Source organism: Stegostoma tigrinum, chromosome 39 (assembly GCF_030684315.1).
Source record: "Stegostoma tigrinum isolate sSteTig4 chromosome 39, sSteTig4.hap1, whole genome shotgun sequence".
Taxonomy (NCBI): Eukaryota; Metazoa; Chordata; class Chondrichthyes; order Orectolobiformes; family Stegostomatidae; genus Stegostoma; species Stegostoma tigrinum.
In genome coordinates, this window is record NC_081392.1 from 21,593,528 (window position 1) to 21,616,425 (window position 22,898).

Consider the following 22,898-nt stretch of genomic DNA (forward strand, 5'->3'; position numbering starts at 1 on the left):
ACTAAAATGCTCAGTGAAGGACACAAACATTGCTGTTGTTCCCTCAATGATTTCTCATCCTTCAATGGAACAATAAGCAGTCAGGATGAGAATACACTGCCTCAGTCTGAGGCTTTCCACAGAGAATTGGATTTAGGTCTGTTGTCATGGAAAAAAGGTGGAGGAGTGGGATCAGTGGAGCTGCTATTAACATGGAGCTGGTACAGGCTGAGTGGCCTCTTTCTGTGCTGCAATTATAGATTACAATTGAGTTTAGATTGATGTTTGTTTCAGCCTTAGTTCAGATGAAGCAAACATCAGCTGCTGAACTTGATGGATTCTCTCTCCTGAAAAAAAAGCAGTAGTCATATTTTACAGTAATTTGGGAATTCTGACACTATTTCACAGATGGATAGAAAATAGGAATTGGCTTATACCAATTTGGTTTTCCAAGCCAGCTCTACCATTCGTTATGATCATGAATTATCCAACTCAGGTCACAGCTTCTGCTTTCTCCCCATACCCTTTGATCCCTTTTGTCTCGTGATATAGATCCAATTCTTTCTTGAAAACATTCCATCTTAATTCAATGTTCAGCCTTGAATGGGTTTTGGCAGAGAATTCCACAGGCTCACCAGTCTCTGGGTGACTGTATGCCCTGGTTCTGTACTGCCCGTCATCAGGAACATCGTTCCTGTGTCTAACCTGTCGACTCCTAGTAGAATTTTATGGGCTTCTATGACAACAGCCAACTATGCTCCCTCCGTTCTTCGGTTAGTTTGGTGGCAGCCCAGAAACTTGTGGATTTAAAGAGGTTGAAGTATACAAGGTGTTCAGATAAAAATTGAACATGCAACTTCTGCTAACAAACCCAGGAGCTTGACTCAATTTTGCCTCCAAGCTCTTAGCAAAAGTAATGCAAGTCTAATGGGATGAAATATCAACTACAATTGATTTTACCTGTGATTTGAGGATTACATTCTACTATTCTGTCTCATTAGGTGAGTGGTTGACTGTATCTGAAAGGGTTAAAGGTGTAGATTTCATCCTTTGGACAGATCTCCCATAGATAATCACAAAAAACCTAGTCCTAGGTTTTCACGAAATTAAACAAAGTAGAATATGATTTAATTGGGATAATGTTTCTAACTCATGTTTTCTAAAGTGCACATATTTTTTAATTTCCCACTTTACAAGTTACTGCAGAATGAAGAGGTTGGCTTCCTTTGGAAACAAAAAGTAGTTTCTGCCTAGAGTCTCATCACTCTGCTGTTTGTGAACTTTAACACCACCTCGTGGAGAACTTTCACTTGTTTACAATTGCATAAAGTTTTCAGAGGGACTTCTAAGTTCCTGATTCTCAGAACGGTCATCCATTCCACACACCAGGAAGGATGCTGGCCATATCATCATCATCATCATCATCATCATCATCATCCCCCCTCTCATACAACCCGTGCCAAGTAAACATTCTTCTCTTTGAATTTTTTTTCAGAATGCCAGAATTTTACTCAGACAGATCCCTACTCATTATTTCTTGATGCCACCTAAATTTTATTCTTTTAACCGTGTGGCCACTTATGGAGTTTCATAAATTAAATGTACACCCCTATTCCAGACCTGACTTTACTACTATGGAAACTTTCATTCCAGGCTTTGTTCTTCCAGGCCTGGCTATTCTAAAGGCGAGAGTAGAGTTTGGTGAAGGTCTAGACTCAACTTCCAATGTACTGAGATAGTAGGAACTGCAGATGCTGGAGAATCTGAGATAATAAGGTGTAGAGCTGGATGAACACAGCAGGCCAAGTAGCATCAGAGGAGCAGGAAGGCTGATGTCTCAGGCCTAGACCCTTCTTCAGAAATGGTTTCTGGAGGGTCTAGGCCTGAAAAGTCAGCCTTCCTGCTCGGCCTGCTGTATTCATTCAGCTCTACACCTTGTTTATTCTCGTGTACTTCTGGCCAGACCCGGACTCTAAATGTGAGGTCTTCCAAGACACAGTTTCCTAATTCACAGTCAGACTCTTATCACATTTCTTCATCAGATCCATGCTCACCTGTCTCCACTGGCTAAGTTAAAGTCATACTTACATTTTAAAATTCTCTTTGCTTTGAGAAAAGGACTCCCTCCTCCACTTAACCAAAGGCTGTGGGTCTGGAGTAGATGGGAGTTAGGGAAGGATGACGCTAGCTTCACTTTTCCGACTATGACATTGAGTGTCCCTAGTAGGAAACACTCAGGTGTGGAGTGGCCACAAACAGGTATAGGGAGGGGCAAGGGAGAAGTAAGTGTCCAAGGTGGGGATTCTCTAGCAACTATTGCCATGGGTCAAAGTGAAACTTTTTAAGCATCTAAACTGGGCTCTTCACTTCAAACACCAAGAGTCTTAAAATGGGAGGTGAGCAAATGGTGCAGCAGTATTGCCATTGGACTAGTAACCAAGAGACTTAAGGTTAACAAGGGAAACAGGAGTAGGAGGTCGGTTGCCGGAACAAGTCTCCTCCAATGAATAAGATCATTGTTGATCTGTTAGCTTTGAATTACACATTCCTACCCGTATTGCTGCATTTAGAAGTGGACTGCTTCAGTATCTGGAGACTCAAATGTGCATTGCTCAGCACCAAAATCACTGATGAACATCCCCACCTCTGACCTTACGATGGAAGGAGGGTCATTGAAGCAACTGAAAATGGCTGGGCCTTGGACATTACCCTAGGGAGCTCGTGAAGAGATGTCATAGGCCCAAGATGACTGACCAACAACCACAACCATCTGTGGGTCAGGTATGTCTCCAATTGGTGGAAAGACTCCTCCCAGACTCCCACCGATCCTGGTCTTGCTAGGACTCCTTGATGTTATACCTGGTCGAATGCAGCCCTTTGTCCATGTTTCAACTAAGGCTATAAGGTCAGGAGTTTAGTGGTCCTGGTGGGACCCAAATGTGATGTCATCGTGAACAGTATTGCTAAGTGTGTGTTACTTGATAACACTGCCACCACACCACTGCCTCACCAGTGGCAAGTTTTGACAATGTCTCTGGACTAGTCATCTACAAATCTTGGTTAATTTTCAAAGGACATGGTTCAAATTCCACCATGACACATGGTGAAAATCTGGCATAAGCTAGTCTGATGACAACTAGAAAGCCACTGTCAAATGTTGTAAAAACCCCTTTGGTTCACTAACTTCCTTTAGGAAGGAAAGGCCATCTTTATTTAGTCTGGCCTACATGTGCCTCTGAAAAATGGGGGTGACTCAGTTGCTCTGGCTAATTAGGATAGGCGATAAATGTTGAACGCAGCCAGCAATACTCACATCTGGTGAATGAATTAAAAGAAAGCTCTGTTGATGATAGAGAATAGACTAACGCAGCAGTAACTGGTCAGTTTGGATTTGACCTTTGTGTATGGAGCTTACCTGGAAAATTTTCCACATCAGCAATGTCATGGATAAATCATGTCCCTCACCCAAACTTACTAATTCAGGTATCAACTACTATTGAAATAACACCCTCCCAGAGGGAATCAGTGTGTACTCCAAACACTGTCATCCAACAGTCATTGGAAAGAAGAGGAAGAGATCTGTCTATTAGTAGAAGACACTTCTGCAGTTACAAGTCTAACACGGAGTAAATATTGGAGCTAGCATCAACAGAATTTGAAGGAACTGAAGAAATTCTTCAATTGTTTATTTCATTCAAAATCTGAATACAAACAATTAAACTTTAATACATTGACTCATGAGCTGTCAGATTAAAATTTCTCATCCAGAAGTAACAGGTTTTAATTTGTAAAAGGTCACATTTCAGGTTTTTCAAAATGTGAAGTTTAAAAAGCAAGAATTTTCCACAGGTGGAATTTTGAATGTGAATGCTGACAACACCAGATTCTGGGCATCAGAAACACTACTTTCAACAAAACAACAGCACACGTGGATTAGTTGGGATCAGCTTTTAGGCCAGAATCTCGCTTCTCAGAAAGAGGGAGAAGTAGCTGATTTGGATTGGTTGATGTTTCTGTTGTTTAAGCCAGGATTTGCAGTCAGAAGAGCAAGTTAGAAGTCAGATTGTGCAACAAAGATAGGCTTGGAGAAGTCTGATGAATTAACTGTTGTGAATTAGACAGGCTACAAAATCCCCAGGCAAATGTTTAAAAAGGAACTGACCGAGTCCATTGCTTGGACTTTAATGAAGTATCACTAGACGATGAATGTGAAGCAGTGATGATCAGAACGAAGTCTCATTCATTCGGGGTCTGTTGGCAGTTGCTGATTCCATAGTTGGACCGAGGGGACTGGTTACTGACAACTGAGGCTCTGCAGAGGGACTTGTTGATGGCACATTAGGAGGGACAGTTCTGGTAGATAGTGGCGGATTGGGTGACACAGCCTTTAGTCCCTGTACTGAACCAGGTTGACCCAGGGTTCTATTCCTGTTCAATAATCTGTCAGACTCATGGCTAAAACGACGGAGATCCATAGATCCATGGAATTCAGTGCAACGTACTAACTCTTGGCATCGCTCAACAAAGCTTCCTGTGCGCCCAGCCCTGCCATCCCCTTCTGCTGTGGCATTTTCACCACTCGGACTTTCTGCTCTGATGCAGGAGCTGTGTAATCTCACTTGCCTAGGGCTTCCACTGGGAACATCACCCTTATCCAAAGAGGTCCGGCTTGCAATATACGACTGCAAACTGCACACACTGGAAAACCGTTCCTGCTGCCTGAGGACCATGGGACTGTCTCTTCGAATGTTATCTGTCCCACTCCGCACCAACCTCTCACGGAATCCATCGACATTCTGAAAATGGCTGTTTTAACAGAAAAAGGAAAGAATTGCACCAAAACAGTTTCCACTGTAACACAAAGCAGCATGATCCAATCACAACTAAACAGCAGCACATTTCTTGGGGATTACGTCCTTATGATAACACCCTCACTTCCTGCTGTACCATCCCTGCTGCAGCTTGTTCCCAATATTCTGGGAATAAAAACAGCTCATTCATTCAAATTAAAACCTGAAGGCAGATTCAGACTCTTCCTTGTGCACAGGAATCAGATCGAGACTACAGTCACGTTCAGCTAAAAGTGGTCAAACTGATTCCCTTCACCACAAGCTGCATTATATATACATATCTCTGATTGAAGTACAAATAATCAGTCTCAGCCACTTTATCTTTCATGGAATTACCTTGATGAGGCCCGCAGCATGCTAGGATGAGCCAATGATTCTGCAGGACTCATGTCTGGCGTTCGGGACAATGCAATGTCACACTGTTCCAGATGTCGCAGGAGCTCCTGTTCTGTGGGACCCCCAGAGTCTAGCAAGAGAAATATAGAAGATTCTTACTTATTCTCCTTACCTCCCCCTTGCCTCAATTCATGAACTTCCTGTGTGAGCTAAGTATCACCTCCAATCACAATTGCATTCTCACTGACAGCAAGTGGGGCAGCCAACGGATAGAGTTAAACCAGCTTCAGTTCATCCCATTCAGGTAAAGTGTAATCAAACAGAACAACGATTTAAAAGGCATCTGGATGGGCAAATGAATAGGAAGGGTTGCAAGGGATATGGGATCAGACTTATTCAGGATATCTGGTTGGCATGGAAGAGTTGGACTGAAGGGTCCGTTTCCACGCTGTACGTTATTATGACTGTTTCTGGTCCAGTCATAATCAGGAGCCCTAACACCCTTCAGCCCTACCTCCTGATCCCTGTGCTGTCAAGCCCCAACGTCCACCCCCAAACCAAAAGTGCCACTGTGGAGGTGGAGGGCAAGACGGTCGGGCGGGGGTGGGGGGGGTTGGGAGCGGAGCAGATGGGGTCTGTTTCTTGTGCTTAGTTGTTCAATGTGCTGATCACACAAAGATAGGCAGGAAAGTAAGGTGTGACACAGGCAGAAGAAAGTTAAGGGATGCAGATAGGTTAAGAGAGAGGGCAAAGATCTGGCAAAAATGTGGGTAAGTGTGAAGCTGTTCATTTTCATCAAAAAAGAACAAAAACTAGATTTTAAGTGGAGAGACTGCAAAGCTCTGAGCTCTGGAGATCTTAGTTTACTTCCTGATTTAAAATCTAAGGGTTAATGGAGAACAGGCAGGAAAGTGAAGTGGAGGATGATCAGATCAGCCATGATATCATTGAATAGGTTTGGAGAGTCAATGGGCTGAATGGCCTACTTCTGCTCTAATGTCTTATAGGCAGTTAGCCTGATGAGGAAAAGGTTGGACAGACTAGTCTTGCATCCACAGTGCTTAGGGAAATAAATGGGGTCTAGACTGCAACATTAAAAAGTGTCTAAAGTGGTCTTAATGGGGAAGGGTGGGTGTAAAATGTTTTTCTCTCAGAGTTAGGAGACTTTAGCTCTGCTTCCACCAGATTTTCAGGTACAGAGTCCTTGGATTTCTTTTAACACGGCAGTGGAGAGATTCTGGTTAAGCAACGGGGCCGGAAGGTAATTGGGAAAGACTCTGATGTGGAGTAGCAGGGTGAAGAGGCTGAGCAGCCTACTCTTGACCCTGACCCCTGATCCCCATTTCCCATCCCCCTCCCCCATCTGCCCACAGACCTCTCTGAGGTGTCTTGCCAGATGTCTCCATGGCAGTGGTAAGATCCCACATCTGGATGCTGCCATCAGTGTGTCCGGTGAAGAGGTAGCGACGGGCACGAGAGCTGATGCGGCTCGAACCCTCACATTCGTGCACAGTAAATGCAGTGATTGCGGTGCCATCCACAGAGGAGATCTCACAGATCCTGTGGGCGAGAAACCCCAGGTGAGGATACAGGGGTGTTGTGGTGACAGGGAAAATGGGGTCAGGGAGGAGGGGTGGACAGGTTGAACAGGCAGAGACAAATATGAGCGTGACTTTTTTTCTTTGGATTTCTCCCCCATCATCTTCTGACATCCTGATTTGATCCTCAATCTCAAATTGGTCAGTTGTCAGAGTAGCAGGAGCAGCTGGAGACCCCAAATATTGAACATGGACAGGCATCCACAACTGGCCTTGACCTCACTTCGGAAGTTAGTGACTGGTCCAAAGGCTGTTCACAAACTTTGATTGATCGTGTTTATCATGTTGTGCCAGTATCGCCAACTTGTTTTCATGGGAATCCTTTTGAAGTGTTGGCACTGTTGCTGTGGAAAACACTGTAGCAGATTCACGCACAGCAGGATCCCACAAACAGCAGTGTCACAGCGGTGATGGCAACTGACCAGGACTTCTGGGAAAACTCACTGGCTTTTCCTCAAAAGATCACATTGCACTATTTTAGGTCCAATTGCAAAAGACTTCTGTTGAATGTGTAAACAGAACGATAACATCTCACTGTCAAAATGCTCCAAATCCTACCCCCTCACACTAAAGCTCTTCATCACGGAGGCAGGAAATGGAAACCCCTGTTCTGGTGTGAAACATTTCAGCTACAGACCCACCATTGTCCCCCACACCCCAACACATACACCCATCCCCATCCAAAGCCACGTCCAGTGATGACATTCCTAACATTTACAGTCAACTCCACAACAAGATGAAAATGGAAAATTCTTCCCGTCTCTTAACTCACACCAATTCCTCTTCACTTGACACCTCTAAGCTCATGAAAGACAACAGAACATCTTGATTTTAAAATTTTGTCACATTTGCAAATATCTCCACAATCTCAACCTCCGTAGCTGTCACCTCCTCCAGTTCCCAAGCCCCTCTCGAACCACCTCCTTTAATTCTTGCCTGTTGAAAACTGCCAGTTTTAAAATTCCTTCCAAAACAGAGACTGTACCTGCAGCTGCCTGGGCCCAGAACTTTTATAATTTTCCAGTTTCTTCTTTCCGACACTTATTAAAAATTGACCTCTATGTATGTTCTGGAAAGTACTTTCCTGTTACCTCTTGCCTGTTGAGGATAGTCGCACAAAGAGCTGATTCGTGTCAGGAACAACTTTCTGAATGAAAACCTGTTCATCATCTCGCTCCCCAAATGGGCCTGTTTAAAAAAGAAAAAATTTTAAAAAAAGGGTTGAGTGAGAACATCACAACATAACAGAAAGTTAGTTGCTGCAATTATGACCAGGAAATGTCAGGGTTTCCATAAACTGCACTTGGGTTTCAGGGAAGGAAAGCTGTCATGTTGACATGTCCTGACCTCCACGTGACTGCAGGCCCACAGCAATGTGGTTGGCTGCTGGCCGCCCTCAGAAATAGTCCAGAGGGCTTCTCCCTGGTACCATACTGCTATAGAAAAGTCTTCTTTTTTCAAAAATAAAAAGGGACCAAACTGGATGGAAGACTCACTATTGACCAGGTACCAGGAATGTCACGTGCACTCTCTGCCTTCGACTCAGAAGTCATTTTCACTACATCTGAGAAGTGGGAGAGCTGTCCCTCAGGCTCGGGTAGCAACTGACTCAGGATGTAATTCACAGACACCTACACCCCTGTATGGCTGCTTTGAGCTGAGCATTTAACTCAGTTTTTCCTCTCCCCACACAGGCTGACAGACCTGTTGAGTATTTCATGCATTTTCTTTATTTGGGTATTCCAGTATCTGAAGTAATTGTTTTTGCATGACCAGCACCATCCCTGGATATGTCCTGTCTCACTGGCAGCAAAGTGGTATACAGTCAGTAGGGAGCTGACCTACAGTTCCTCAGCATTGACTCTGGACACCATGAAGTCTTATGATTTCAGGTTAAATATAGGCAAGAAACTTCCACATATTGTCCTCCCTCCACTGCTGAATCAGTAATTCTCCTTGTTGAAAATCAATTGGAAAAAGGTATCAAGGACACATTATATGCCAGGTGGGGTCTCGGTAATATCACTTCGGACTAAGCAGATCAGCTGCTAGGCTAGCTTAGAAAGAAAACCAAATGAAGGATAAACCATTTTACATTTTCTAGCTCCATCCAAAAAACAGACACAGGCAGGTTACACACTCGGAGATCAGAGAGAAACCCTCACTCCTGTTTCACCTGATACCCAGAGACTCTGCAACACCCAAACTCAGCTCCACACACAGAACGGTCTTCATGCTTCTTACCAATATCCAATCCCACCGAACATCCTCCATGACCATCTAAATCTTCCAGGGAGAGGACTTTAAATGATGCCAGTGGAGTTGAGCCAGGCTGTGTGGAGATCATGCCACGGAATCTGGTCACAGTCCATGTCCGTACATGGTTACTATCTGCACAGACTAAATTAAAAACAAAACACATCTTGCCACTTCCTGCCTTTCAGACAAATTGATCACATGCTTCATGAGCTCCACACTATTCAGCTGAAGGAGGCTTCACAAATTTAGTCTCATCCTAATGCCAGTCCCTACACAGTCACAGGTATTTGACATGTTGGGAGGGGACTGGGGCTGGCGAAGGGCATGAATCCATGGATTGGTCCTGGGTATCATATGGTATTCAAGGGGAGCTTGCCAATTGGATACAGACTTGGCTTGCCGGTAAAGAAAGAGGGTGGTGGTGATGGAAGACTGGAGGCCTGTCACTAGCAGTGTTCCACAGGAACTGGTACTGGAGTTCACTTTTGTTTTCATAAAAATGATTTCATAGAGAATATAGAAAGCACAGACAGTAAGTTTGAGGATGACACCAAAACTGGTGGTATAGTGGACAGTGAAGAAGGTGATCTAAGATTATAAAAAGATCTTGATCAACTGGGTCAGTGGGCTAAGGAGTGGCAGGTGGAGTCTAATTTGGAATGAGGCACACTGCATTCTGTAAAACAAAGCAAAGGGCAGGACTTGTACAAAAGTAGTGCTTTGGGTAGTGCTGTGTAACAGAGACCCCGAGGGACTCAGGTACATAATTATTTGAAGTTTGCGCCATGTGTATTCAGGGTCATTAAGGTGGTGTTTAGCATGCTTGTCTTTATTGCTCAGACCTTTAAGAGAAGAGTTGGGAAGTTATGTTGAAGATGTGCAGAATGTTAGTACGGCCTCTTCTAGAGTACTGTGCAGAGTTCCTGTTGCCCTATTATAAAGGAAGATATTAAATTGGTGGGGTTTCAGAACAGATTTACCTGCATGTTGACAATAACACTGGGTTTGAGTAATGGGGAAGAAGCTGCATAGGCTGGGACTTTTTCCACTGGTGCATCAGAGATTAAAGTCTGACCTTATACAGTTTTATAAAAATCATAAGGGGTATAGAGAAGGTGAAAAGCAGGTGTCATTTTCCTAGGGCAGGGATTTCAAGACTCGGGGCTTATTTTTAGGGTGAGAGGAGTAGATTTAAAAAGACTTGAGGGGCAACCTTGGTTTTTAAAAAACACAGTGGTTCATGTGTGGAATGAATGTCCACACAAACTGGTAGGTGTGGGTATAGTTAACATGTTTGACAGACATTTAGATAAGTACATGAATAATTAATGTTTGGAGGGATATAGGCCAAACACAAGTAAATGAGACTAGTTTAGGATTACAGTTTACATTAGGGCTGGGGTTAGGGTTGTAATGAGGAGTCTGTTTCCAGGCTGTATGAATTAAGGAATGGGCCTAACTACGGGACAGGAGTAACTGATGAGCGGTCACTCTGGAAACAGTTGTGAGAAGGGTTGTAAGGTCTCCTACCTGAGATGAGGTTTTTCTCAGAGAGTTTGATCTTTGTGATTGGACTGCGATGGACACTGAACGTTTGAAAGAGCTGCGGGCCAGACCCCACTGTCTCAGGATGCTGTACAATCACACGGACCATTCCAGAACTTGTCCCGTATGCAATCTCAATCCAGTTGCCACTGTCACCTAGGAAAAATGATGCAAAACACTGACTGAAGTTCTAATTGTTAGACCTTGGACAGCCAGGCTCTGAAGCCTATAACCCGAGAACAAAGTCTTTGTATATCATCACTTACAGACATTACATTTTAGGTACTTTTAATCAACAAGTCTTTCTTCAGTCATTGACTGTTTTAGAACAAGGTATTGCACAAATGATAACTTGCTCATTGATGCCCATTTAGTTGCAGGCCAGTTGTTTCAGCTCCAGAACATCTCTGGATGAGTTCCTCAGGGTGGTGTCCCAAGTTCAACCATCTTTAGCTGCTTCAATAATCTTCCCTCCATCATAAAGGTCAAAAATAGGGGTGCTCATCAATAACTGCACAACTCAATTCAAAGAACAAAGAACAGCACAAGCCCTTTGGCTCACTGACACACAATGCCTTTCTAAAAGAAAAACCTTTTGCTCTCTGTGGTCCATATTTCTCTATTCCCTACCTACTGTGTATCTGTCAAGATGCCTCTTTAACATTGCTATTGTATCTGCTTCTATCACCTGCTCTGGCAATGCATTTCAGGCACTTGCCAACTTTTATGTAAAAACCTTCTTCTTGCATCTCCTTTAAAAAAGTTACCTCCTTTTACCTTAGACCTACATCCATTAGTAACTGAATTTCAACTCAAGAAAAAGATTCCGACTATCCAAGCCTCTCAGTTTTGTAACATTCTATCAGGTTGCCCCTCAGCCTCCAAAATTCAAGTGAAACAATCCAGGTTTATCCAATCTCTCCTCATAACTAATACCTTCCAAACTAGGAAACATTCTGCAAACCAGTTTCTGCACCCAAAACTTACATATCCTTCTGGATGTGTAGAGATCAGAACTGTACATAATATTCCAAATGTGGCCAAACTAAAAGAAATTCTATTCAGTTGCAACATGACTTGCTAATTCTTATACTTTATGCTCAGACCGACGAAGGCAAGCATGTCCCATGCCTCTTGATCACCTTATCCACTTGTGTTGCCACTTTCAGTGAACTGTGGATCTATACAGCTAGCTCCCTCTGTATGTCGATGCTACAAGGGTTCTGCCATTTACTCTTTACTTCCCTCCTGCATTTGATCTTCCAAAATGCATCACTTAGCATTTGTCTGGATTAAATTCCACCTACCATTCTTCCAACAACAGAACTTCCAGTACTGACCCCTGTGGAGAATCACTGGTCACAGATCTCCAGTCAGAAAGTCACCATTCTAACTGCTACTCTAAATGACTAAGCCAGTTCTGTATCTATCTTACCAGCTCAGTAAGGATTCCATGTGACTTCACTTCTGTCTCAGCCTGCCAGGAGGGACTTGGTCAAAGGACTCGCTAAAGTCCATGCAGACAACTCATGAAGTGAAACAGTCCACTTTCAAATGCAGCAAGATCTGGATAATTCTTCAAGTTTCCACTGACAATTGGCAAGTAACATTCATGCCACACAAGAGCATCAACAAGAGAGAATCTAACATCTATCTCTTGACATTCAGAGGCATTACTATCACTGGATTCCCCCATAAACACCATCTTGGGGATTACTGCTGACCAGATACTGAACTGGATGACCCATAAGATACTGTGGTTCCAAAAGTAGGTCAGGTAGGAGGGAGTTCTACAACAAGTAGCTCACCTCCTGACTCTCCAAAAATCTGTCCACCATCGACAAGGTACAAGTCAGGAGTGGGATGGAACACTCCCCACTTGCCTGGATGAGTGCAGCTCCAACAACACTCAAGAAGCTCAACACCATCCAGGAAAAAAAACAGCCTACTTGATTGTCACCACATCCAAACATCCACTCCCTCTGCCAGTAGGGAGTACTGTCTACAAGATGAACTGCAGAAATTCAAAGATCCTTAGACAGAACCTTCCAAACCCATGATCACTTCCACCTAGAAAGACAAGAGCGGTTGTTACATGGCAACACCACCCCCTGCAGCTCCCCTCCAAGACACCCACCATCCTGACTTGGAATTATATCACCGTTACGTCACAGCCACTAGGTCAAAGCCCTGGAATTCTCTCCCTAACAGCATTGTGGATCTATCAATAGCATATTGATTGCAGCAGTTAGAGAAGCCAGTGAAATCCACATCCTTTGAATAAATCACAAAATACTAATACAAGCTAAAAAGCTCACATTTCCTTCTGTCCCACAGGGATGGCTAATTCATTCTCAATATCTCATCCATTTTAGTAGGATGTCTGAAAATCACAGCAAACCAGAATGAAAATGACTGGCTTGTGATTCATTGCTGTTTTCTATAGTGAAATATCCTGCTTTTGACAGGACAGCATCTTTGATCAACAGTCAACACTGCCACCAGTTGCTGATCAGACTTACTGCAATTACAGCATCTAGGGGAGAGGAGTTAGAAAGACTTCAATTTACTGTTGACATCGACATTTAGTCGGATCGCAAAATCACCAGCAACTTCACACTGAAAGAAAGATTGGTCATTTGGGGAAACACAGCAAGGCACTTGGCACACTGCAAAACCTCTGAAAACAGCAGGAGATGGTTTATTGAACCCAGTGATCTGAAATGAAAAGAATCTCAGCTCTTTAAACAGAGATTCTTCGATTATGCAAGTAGTGTCCGAGTATAAGTCAGTACTTCAGCCAGTTCCAGGACACAAATCTGCTAAGGTGATCCAATCAAATTAAAATGGGAAATTTAGCCATTGTACAACAGCAGTCAAATAGCAATGAAGGAACACTCACTGGTTTTGGGGGTGAGATATACACTGAGGGCTGTGATAGCATCTTCATAAGGATCACAGTAAAGCTCTGTGACAAGGAGGTCATTGTCCTTCATCCGCAATGGAAACTTCTGAACATCTGTAAACAAACAGCATTCCAAAGTGAGAACACCAAAGCCTTAAAAAAGGAAGACGGTCACTGAAATCCTGAGAATATTTACAGCAAGGGATCATGCAACCCACAGTCTCTCTAGTAGAGAAATAAAAACATCCAACCCAATCACACTTTTCAGCTCTTGGCCTGTGGGCCTAGTCGGATGCAGCACATTGCGCATGAACTGGTTAAATAGGATAAAAATCAATCCCCATGGTGTGGAAGCAGGCGATTTGGCCCATTGAGCCCACACGGACCGACCCCTACCTTTTCCATGGCCAATTTCACCCAATCTGAACATTTTGGATTGGGGATTCTATCGTGGTCAGCCTTTCAAGCAGAGAGTTTCAGAAACCCACTACTCACAAATGAGAGTTCTTTTTACATTCATCTAATCTAATTCTTCCACAATAATAAGATAATAAAATGTGAGGCTGGATGAACACAGCAGGCCAAGCAGCATCTCAGGAGCACAAAAGCTGACGTTTCGGGCCTGGACCCTTCATCAGAGAGGGGGATGGGGGGAGGGAACTGGAATAAATAGGGAGAGAGGGGGAGGCGGACCGAAGATGGAGAGTAAAGAAGATAGGTGGAGAGGGTGTAGGTGGGGAGGTAGGGAGGGGATAGGTCAGTCCAGGGAAGACGGACAGGTCAAGGAGGTGGGATGAGGTTAGTAGGTAGCTGGGGGTGCGGCTTGGGGTGGGAGGAAGGGATGGGTGAGAGGAAGAACCGGTTAGGGAGGCAGAGACAGGTTGGATTGGTTTTGGGATGCAGTGGGTGGGGGGGAAGAGCTGGGCTGGTTGTGTGGTGCAGTGGGGGGAGGGGATGAACTGGGCTGGTTTAGGGATGCAGTGGGGGAAGGGGAGATTTTGAAACTGGTGAAGTCCACATTGATACCATATGGCTGCAGGGTTCCCAGGCGGAATATGAGTTGCTGTTCCTGCAACCTTCGGGTGGCATCATTGTGGCAGTGCAGGAGGCCCATGATGGACATGTCATCAAGAGAATGGGAGGGGGAGTGGAAATGGTTTGCGACTGGGAGGTGCAGTTGTTTGTTGCGAACTGAGCGGAGGTGTTCTGCAAAGCGGTCCCCAAGCCTCCGCTTGGTTTCCCCAATGTAGAGAAAGCCGCACCGGGTACAGTGGATGCAGTATATCACATTGGCAGATGTGCAGGTGAACCTCTGCTTAATGTGGAATGTCATCTTGGGGCCTGGGATGGGGGTGAGGGAGGAGGTGTGGGGACAAGTGTAGCATTTCCTGCGGTTGCAGGGGAAGGTGCCGGGTGTGGTGGGGTTGGAGGGCAGTGTGGAGCGAACAAGGGAGTCACGGAGAGAGTGGTCTCTCCGGAAAGCAGACAGGGGTGGGGATGGAAAAGTGTCCCTTGTTCGCTCCACACTGCCCTCCAACCCCACCACACCCGGCACCTTCCCCTGCAACCGCAGGAAATGCTACACTTGTCCCCACACCTCCTCCCTCACCCCCATCCCAGGCCCCAAGATGACATTCCACATTAAGCAGAGGTTCACCTGCACATCTGCCAATGTGATATACTGCATCCACTGTACCCGGTGCGGCTTTCTCTACATTGGGGAAACCAAGCGGAGGCTTGGGGACCGCTTTGCAGAACACCTCCGCTCAGTTCGCAACAAACAACTGCACCTCCCAGTCGCAAACCATTTCCACTCCCCCCTCCCATTCTCTTGATGACATGTCCATCATGGGCCTCCTGCACTGCCACAATGATGCCACCCGAAGGTTGCAGGAACAGCAACTCATATTCCGCCTGGGAACCCTGCAGCCATATGGTATCAATGTGGACTTCACCAGTTTCAAAATCTCCCCTTCCCCCACTGCATCCCTAAACCAGCCCAGTTCATCCCCTCCCCCCACTGCACCACACAACCAGCCCAGCTCTTCCCCCCCACCCACTGCATCCCAAAACCAATCCAACCTGTCTCTGCCTCCCTAACCGGTTCTTCCTCTCACCCATCCCTTCCTCCCACCCCAAGCCGCACCCCCAGCTACCTACTAACCTCATCCCACCTCCTTGACCTGTCCGTCTTCCCTGGACTGACCTATCCCCTCCCTACCTACACCCTCTCCACCTATCTTCTTTACTCTCCATCTTCGGTCCGCCTCCCCCTCTCTCCCTATTTATTCCAGTTCCCTCCCCCCATCCCCCTCTCTGATGAAGGGTCCAGGCCCGAAACGTCAGCTTTTGTGCTCCTGAGATGCTGCTTGGCCTGCTGTGTTCATCCAGCCTCACATTTTATTATCTTGGAATCTCCAGCATCTGCAGTTCCCATTATCTCTAATTCTTCCACAAATTGCTTTAAATCTACACCTTTGGTTATTTGTCAGCCTGAAGGAAATCAGTCTCTGGCTATCAGAGTTTTGTTCACCACCACCGAACACCCCCGAGCCTGTGCTCCACAGACAACAACCCCAATCTGTCCAATCTTACCCACTCCCAGCAACATCTTTGTAAATCTCAAATCCCTCCACTGTTTGGTGATATTCTTCCCATAATGTCTGCCCCCTGGTGGCTGAAGAGGGAATGGGCACTGCCAAGTTAAAATGGGTCACTTACCAATGTAATAAATTGATCCATTGTTACATCCCAGGATCAACAAGGAGCCAGCTGTGTCATAACTGTTTATTGGAACTACGTCCTGAATCTGTGGAAGACATGTGAGGAGGAGTGAGGAGTGAAGGGGAGACAGAGTTCTGACAGGGACGAGTGGAATGTAGTCATTACCTGCCAGTGCTTGGTCACTGCATTCCAGACCCCAACTTTTCCAGTGTGACTCGTTGCAATCAGCTGATTTCCCACAAAGAACAGAGCTTCCACAGGGACCCCCAAGCTAAATGTTCCTGCAAGAGAGGAATCGGAAGCGTATGTGGCCAGTTAAATGCAGAGGGTGGGCACATCACAGAGAGGCAAGGAGAGACGCACACAATGTTCATCAAAATGGAATGACTGATTTTCAAAGATCATTGAACTGAACCGAAGTTTTGCCAGCGTGTTCAGACAAAGGAGAAGAACATCTGACAAATGCAAAATCAAACTTTTTTAAAAACTGTCAATCAGTCCATGTCCTGCAGGCACCAACTCTCACCAGAATATTGGTCTCAAATCCTCAGTATCTGCCTAATTTACTCCCAATGGTGTTGAAGTTTGAACAGAGAAAGCCAATAAATCCAATTGGGTCTCACGTCACCCAGTGGCCACAGCACTGTCTGGAGGAGATGCTAGTCAGTAATCGGCAGCAGGACATGAACTAGTGTGGTTCAGTCTCTGATCTGAATGAGATCCTACTGGTCCTTGGGTAACAATTACAAATGTGGTGGTTTCAAAGCTTCCAGTTTTCCAGTTCCAGCCACCACCTCTTTACCATGGACGTGAATCCCTTTACGTGCCCATTCTCCACCAGGAAGGTCTGAGTGCTCTCAACTTCTCCCTGGAACAAAGACCTGAACCATTCTCAGCCACCACCACCATCCTCCGCTTGGCCGAACTTATCCTCACCCTCAAGAGCTAACTCCTCTCATTTTCTTCAGTTAAGAGGGATTGCCATGAGTACCCACATGGGCCCTAGTTATGCCGGTCTCTTCACGCGGTACGTGGAATATTCTTTGTTCCAATCCTATTCCAGCCCCCAAGCACAACTCTTTCCCAGTACATCGATGCTGCTTCCCTCGCTCATCTGGAATTAGACAACTTGATCAATTTCACCTCCAATTTCCACCCTGCCCTCACTGTCACCTGGTCTATCTCTGACTCTCCCTTTCCCAAGATTTCTGGGGATAGACTGGCCACTAATATCCACTATAAACCCACTGGCTCCCACAGCTACCTGGACTATACATCCTCACACCTCACTTCCTGTAAAGGCTCCATCCCATTCTCTAAGTACCTCTGTCTCCATCGCATACGTTCAGATGAGGTCAACTTGACCAAAGGAGCCTCCAAAATGTCCACCTTCTTCCTCAACCAAGGATTCCCCAGCTCCATTGTCGACAGAGCCCTCAACCAGGTCTGACCCTTCTCCCGCACCTCCGCTCTCACCCCTTCGCTTCCCTCCCACAACAGTGACAGGGTTCCCCTTATCCTCACCTTTCATCCATATCCAGAAGATAATCAGATGCCATTTGACACCACCTCTAGTGAGGCGCCACCACCAGTCGCATATTCCCTTCCTCTCGTCTCCCTTCTGCAGGGGCCACTGCCTCTGGCACGCCCCGGTCCACACTTCCTTCACCCCAATTACCTCCCCACAGGTCTAAGGCACCTTCCTCTGTAACTGGCAAAGGTGCAACATCTGTCCATTTACCCCCTCCCTCCTCAGTATCCAAGGGCTAAAAGATACCTTCCAGGTGAAGCAATACTTCACCTGCACTTCCACTATCTAGTCTACTGCATTTGCTGCTCACAGAGCATACAAGAACACAAGAACTAGGAGCAGGAGTAGGCTGTTCAGCCCTGCGAGCTTGCTCAGATTCAATAAGATCATAGCTGATCTTTTCATGGAGTCAGATCCACTTATCCGCGTTCTCACCACATTCGTTAATTCCTTTATTGTTAAAAAAACTACCTTAGCTTTAAAAAGCATTTACTGAAGTAGCATCAACTACTTCACTGGGCAAGGAATTCCGTAGATTAACAACCCTCTGAGTGAAGAAGTTCCTTCTCAATTCAGTCCTAAATCTGTTCCTTCTAGTCCTAGCTTCACCTGCCAGTGGGAACATCCTCTCTACTGCTAACTCATCTATTCCCTTCATAACTTGTGTTTCTACAAGAGTCCCCCCTCAATCTTCTGAATTCCAATGAATATAATCCCAATCTACTCAGTCACTCCTCATAAGCCAACCCCCTGAACTCCAGAACCAACCTAGTGAACCTCGTCTGCACCCCCTCCAGTGCCAGCACATCCTTTTTAAAGTAAGGAGACTAAAACTGCACACAGTACTCCAGGTGTGGCCTCACCAGCACCTTGTACAGCTGCAACATAACCCTCTCTGCTTTCAAACTCAATCCCTTGAACAATGAAGGACACAATTCCACTTGCCTTCCCAATTACTTGTGGTACCTGCAGACCAACCTTCTGTGATTCCTGCACAAGGACACCCAGGTCCCTCTGCATAGCAGCATGCTGCAACTTTTTAACCATTCCAGTAATAAGCCTTTTTATTATTACTCCTACCAAAATGTATAACTACACATTTATTTACATCGTATTCCATCTGCCTGGCCTTTGCCCTCTCACGCAATGTATCTATGTTCCTCTGCAAAGTTTCACAGTGCTCTGCACACTTTGCTCTGCTAATCATCTTAGTGAGATCTGCAAACTTTGATAACCTACATGTGGTCCCCAACTCCAAATCATCTATATAAAAATTGTAAATAATCACGGTCCCAGAACTGATCCCTGAGGCACACCACTAGTCACTGACTGTCAGCCAGAATAGAACTCATTTATCCCCACTCTGTTTCCTGTTAGAATGGATAGAGGATTGGTTGACTAATACTTTACCCCTAAAGCCACACATCTTTATCTTTTGCAGCAGCCTTTTTTGTGTGGCACCTTGAAGGCCTTTTGGAAATCTAGGTACACCACATCCACTGGATCCCCATTGTCCACCTGGCTTGTAATGTCTTCACAGAATTCCAAAAGATTTGTCAAGCATGACCTGCCCTTCATGAACCCAAGCTGTGTCTGCCCAATGGGACAATTTCTATCAAGATGCCTTCTACTTCCTCCTTGATAATAGGCTCAAGCATCTTCCCCACTACAGAGGTTAAGCTAACCGGTCTATAGTTCCTCACCTTTTGTCTACCTCCCTTTTTAAAAACGGTGGCATCACATTTGCTGTTTTCCAATCTGCTGGGAATTTTGAAAATTTACCGCCAGTGCACCTGCTAGTTCACCTGCCATCTCTTTTAGTACCCTGGGATGCATTCCTTTAGGACCAGGTGATTTATCAATCTTTAGCTCCAATAGCTTCCCCAACACTACCTCTTCTGTAATAATGATTGTTTCCAGGTCCTCACCTACCTTCGTCTCTTTGTCAATTACTGGCATATCATTAGTGTCCTCCACTGTGAAGATCGATACAAAATACCTGTTTAATATCTTGGCCATTTCATCATATCCCATAACTCAATTCCCCTGCTCATCCTCTAAAGGGCCAACATGCACTTTAGCCACTTTTTCATTTTATACATTTATCGAAACTTTTGCTTTCTGTCTTTATATTCTGTGCTAGTTTTTTCTCATGTTCTATCTTACTTTTCTTTAAAGCTCTTTTTGTGGCTTTCTGTTGACCTTTAAAGTTTTCCCAATCTTCTAGTTTCATGCTGTTTTTGGCCACTTTGTATGCCTTCTCTTTCAATTTTGATAGACACCCATGGCATATTACCCATTTTCTTACAGTCCTTCCTTTTCACTGGAATATACTTTTGCTGAGCACTTTGAAAAACTGCTTTGAAAGTCCTCCACTGCTGGTCAACTGGACCACCATAAAAATCTTTGTTTCTAGTCTACTTTAGCCAAGTCCTCCCTCATTCTGAGATAATGGGAACTGCAGATGCTGGAGATTCCAAGATAATAAAATGTGAGGCTGGATGAACACAGCAGGCCAAGCAGCATCTCGGGAGCACAAAAGCTGACGTTTCGGGCCTAGACCCTTCATCAGAGCCTCTCTGATGAAGGGTCTAGGCCCGAAACGTCAGCTTTTGTGCTCCCGAGATGCTGCTTGGCCTGCTGTGTTCATCCAGCCTCACATTTTATTATCCTCCCTCATTCTGTTGTAGTCCCCCTTGCTCAAGCACAGGACCCTGGTGTTGAATTTTATCTTCACACTCTCCATCTGTATTCTAAATTCAACCATACTGTGATCACCCCTTTCAAGAGGATCCGTTACTATGAGGTCATTAATTATTCCTGTCTCATTACACAGGACCAGATCTCGGACAGCTTGCTCCCTCGTTGGTTCCATTACATACTGTTCAATACATACTCACAATGTGGTCTCCTCTATGTTGGGGAAACAAAGCACAGACTTGGTGATTGCTTCACAGAGTATCTATGTTCTGCTCACAAAACAAAAACCCTGAACGACCTATTGCTTACCATTTCAACACACCATCCTGCTCCCTGGCCAACATCTCTGTCTCTGACTTGCTGGCAGTGTTCCAGCGAAATCCAATGCAAGCTAGAGGAACAACACCTCATTTTCTTCTTGGGGAGCCTACAGCCCTCCGGACTCAATACTGAATTCAATAGTTTTAGAGCCTAAACTCTCCTGTGTCCCAGCCCCCTACCCCACACACCAGGCCTTGTTACCACATAGCCTGCCATTACACACCCCCTGTTGTTAGTCACTAACAGTCCCTTTTAACTACCACCTACCCTCCCAGCCTGATTGTTAGCAACTCCTTTATCTGTCCAACTGTCTCTCTCTCTCTCTCTCTCTCTCTCTTTGGGCTCTATCTTATCATTTACTACCTACCCCATCCACCTCCCTATTTTCTGCACATAAGTAGATGTTTTCGCAGCCAGTGCTGAGGAAGGGTCACCGGACCTGAAACGTTAACTCTTTTCTCCTTCAGATGCTGCCAGACCTGCTGAGCTTTTCCAGCAATTTTGTTTTTGTTCCTGATTTACAGGATCTACAGTTCTTTTGGCTTTTTTTCCCCTTAGAAATGTGCGATGTACTTCGGTATGAACGACAAGGGGATACAAGATAAAATAAAGGTGACTGCTCCACACACACAGGGGTAAAAACAACCTGGGTGGATAGGAATTGTTAAAAAAGGTGCCAAGACAGGCAGAATATGAATATTGTCGTTAGCGCAAACAGTACCCTAGGTTTTTATGAATTGGGCACTGAGTAAGAGGAGGGAGCGTATGATGAATTTGTACAAAATGCTTCAGCTGGAGTATTATGACCAGCTGTGCACCATGCTATAGGAAGCCTGGTAGCCCTCTTCTGCACCTCAATTCTTCCATGGATTGAAAACTTCAATTAGGAGGAATAAGTGAAGTTTGGAGCGTGTTTTCCTTGGCAAGGGAAAGGCCAAGAAAAGATTTGATACAGGCTTTCAAAATCTAAGGAGTCTGGACGGAGAAGTTGCTCCATGTAAATGAATGGAGAAGGAGATGGCACGGTTTTGCTGCAGCCGGAGTCAGGAGAGAGTGCGCGGGGACTGCTGGGAAGGTTAGCTTTTCATTTGAAGAGACTTACCTGGTGGAATCAGCGATCACCATTTTTGCAGCAGCAGTGAGAGTGGAGAGAGTGAGGGCCAGTGGGGGCTGTCAAGAAGACAAGTTCTCATTTCGGCAGTGGAGCTAAGTGGGAGCAGTCGATTTGCACTCTGGGAAGTTGAGTGAACTGATATATTTAGGCAGTGACTAAACCAGAGACACTACATGCGGAGTGTCTCCCACCCGCCCTCCAAGGAAAAACAAGAAAACAAAACTGTGGTGTGTTGATAATGTAAGATTTTCTTTTTCTTTAAAAAAGCCTGTACTGGTAAGTAGAGTGATTGGTAAAAATGTTTTCATTTCATTTATCTATATTTGATATTACAGGAGGACTAAACTAAGCTTAACAGTAAAAACAGCAGGAGATTCCAGAACCATGTATTGCTCCTCTTGCTCAATGTGAGGGCTCAGGGACATAGCTGATGTCCCTAATTCGTTCACGTGCAGTAAGTGCGCCCAGCTGCAGCTCTTGTTAGGCCGCATGATGGCTCTGGAGCTGCAGATGGACTCACTTCGGAGCATACGCAATGCTGAGGAAGTCATGGATGGCACGTTTAGCAAATTGGTCACACCGCAGATTAGGATTGCTGAGGGAGAAAGGGAATGGGTGACCAAAAGGCAGAAATAAAACAGGAAGGCAGCACAGGTGTCCCCTATGGTCATCTCCCTCCAAAACAGGTATACACCATTTTGGATACTGTTGGGAGAGATGGCTCACTAGGGAAGGCAGCAGTAGCCATGTTTGCGGTACAATGGCTGGCTCTGCCACACAGGAGGACGGGAAGAAATAAAAAAAGTGCTAAGGCTTTGGTCATAGGGGATTCGATTGTAAGGGAAGTAGATAGGTGGTTCTGTGGTCAAAAACAAGACTCCTGAATGGTATGTTGCCCCCAGGTGCATGGGTCAGGGATGTCTCAGATCAACTGCAGGGCATTCTAAAGGGGGAGGGTGAACAGCCAGCTGTCGTGGTGCATATATGCGAAAGTGAGGGATAGAAAGGGCAATATTAGGGAACCATGGATGGCAGG

General features: G+C 45.2%; 1 protein-coding gene across 1 annotated transcript in view; it reads right to left on the reverse strand.

Moving 5' to 3' along the window:
- Positions 1 to 3,650: 3,650 nt before the first annotated feature.
- shkbp1 (SH3KBP1 binding protein 1) overlaps positions 3,651 to 22,898 on the reverse strand; it is a 42,284-nt gene continuing 23,036 nt past the window's right edge. The window contains exons 10-18 of the mRNA XM_048522670.2: positions 16,362 to 16,477; positions 16,194 to 16,281; positions 13,470 to 13,586; positions 10,553 to 10,723; positions 9,008 to 9,163; positions 7,855 to 7,951; positions 6,541 to 6,725; positions 5,166 to 5,295; positions 3,651 to 4,785 (exon numbers count right to left, since the gene is read on the reverse strand). Of these exons, the coding sequence (XP_048378627.1) occupies positions 4,203 to 4,785; positions 5,166 to 5,295; positions 6,541 to 6,725; positions 7,855 to 7,951; positions 9,008 to 9,163; positions 10,553 to 10,723; positions 13,470 to 13,586; positions 16,194 to 16,281; positions 16,362 to 16,477 (1,643 nt within the window). The 3' untranslated portion in view covers positions 3,651 to 4,202. The remainder of the gene's footprint in view (positions 4,786 to 5,165; positions 5,296 to 6,540; positions 6,726 to 7,854; positions 7,952 to 9,007; positions 9,164 to 10,552; positions 10,724 to 13,469; positions 13,587 to 16,193; positions 16,282 to 16,361; positions 16,478 to 22,898) is intronic.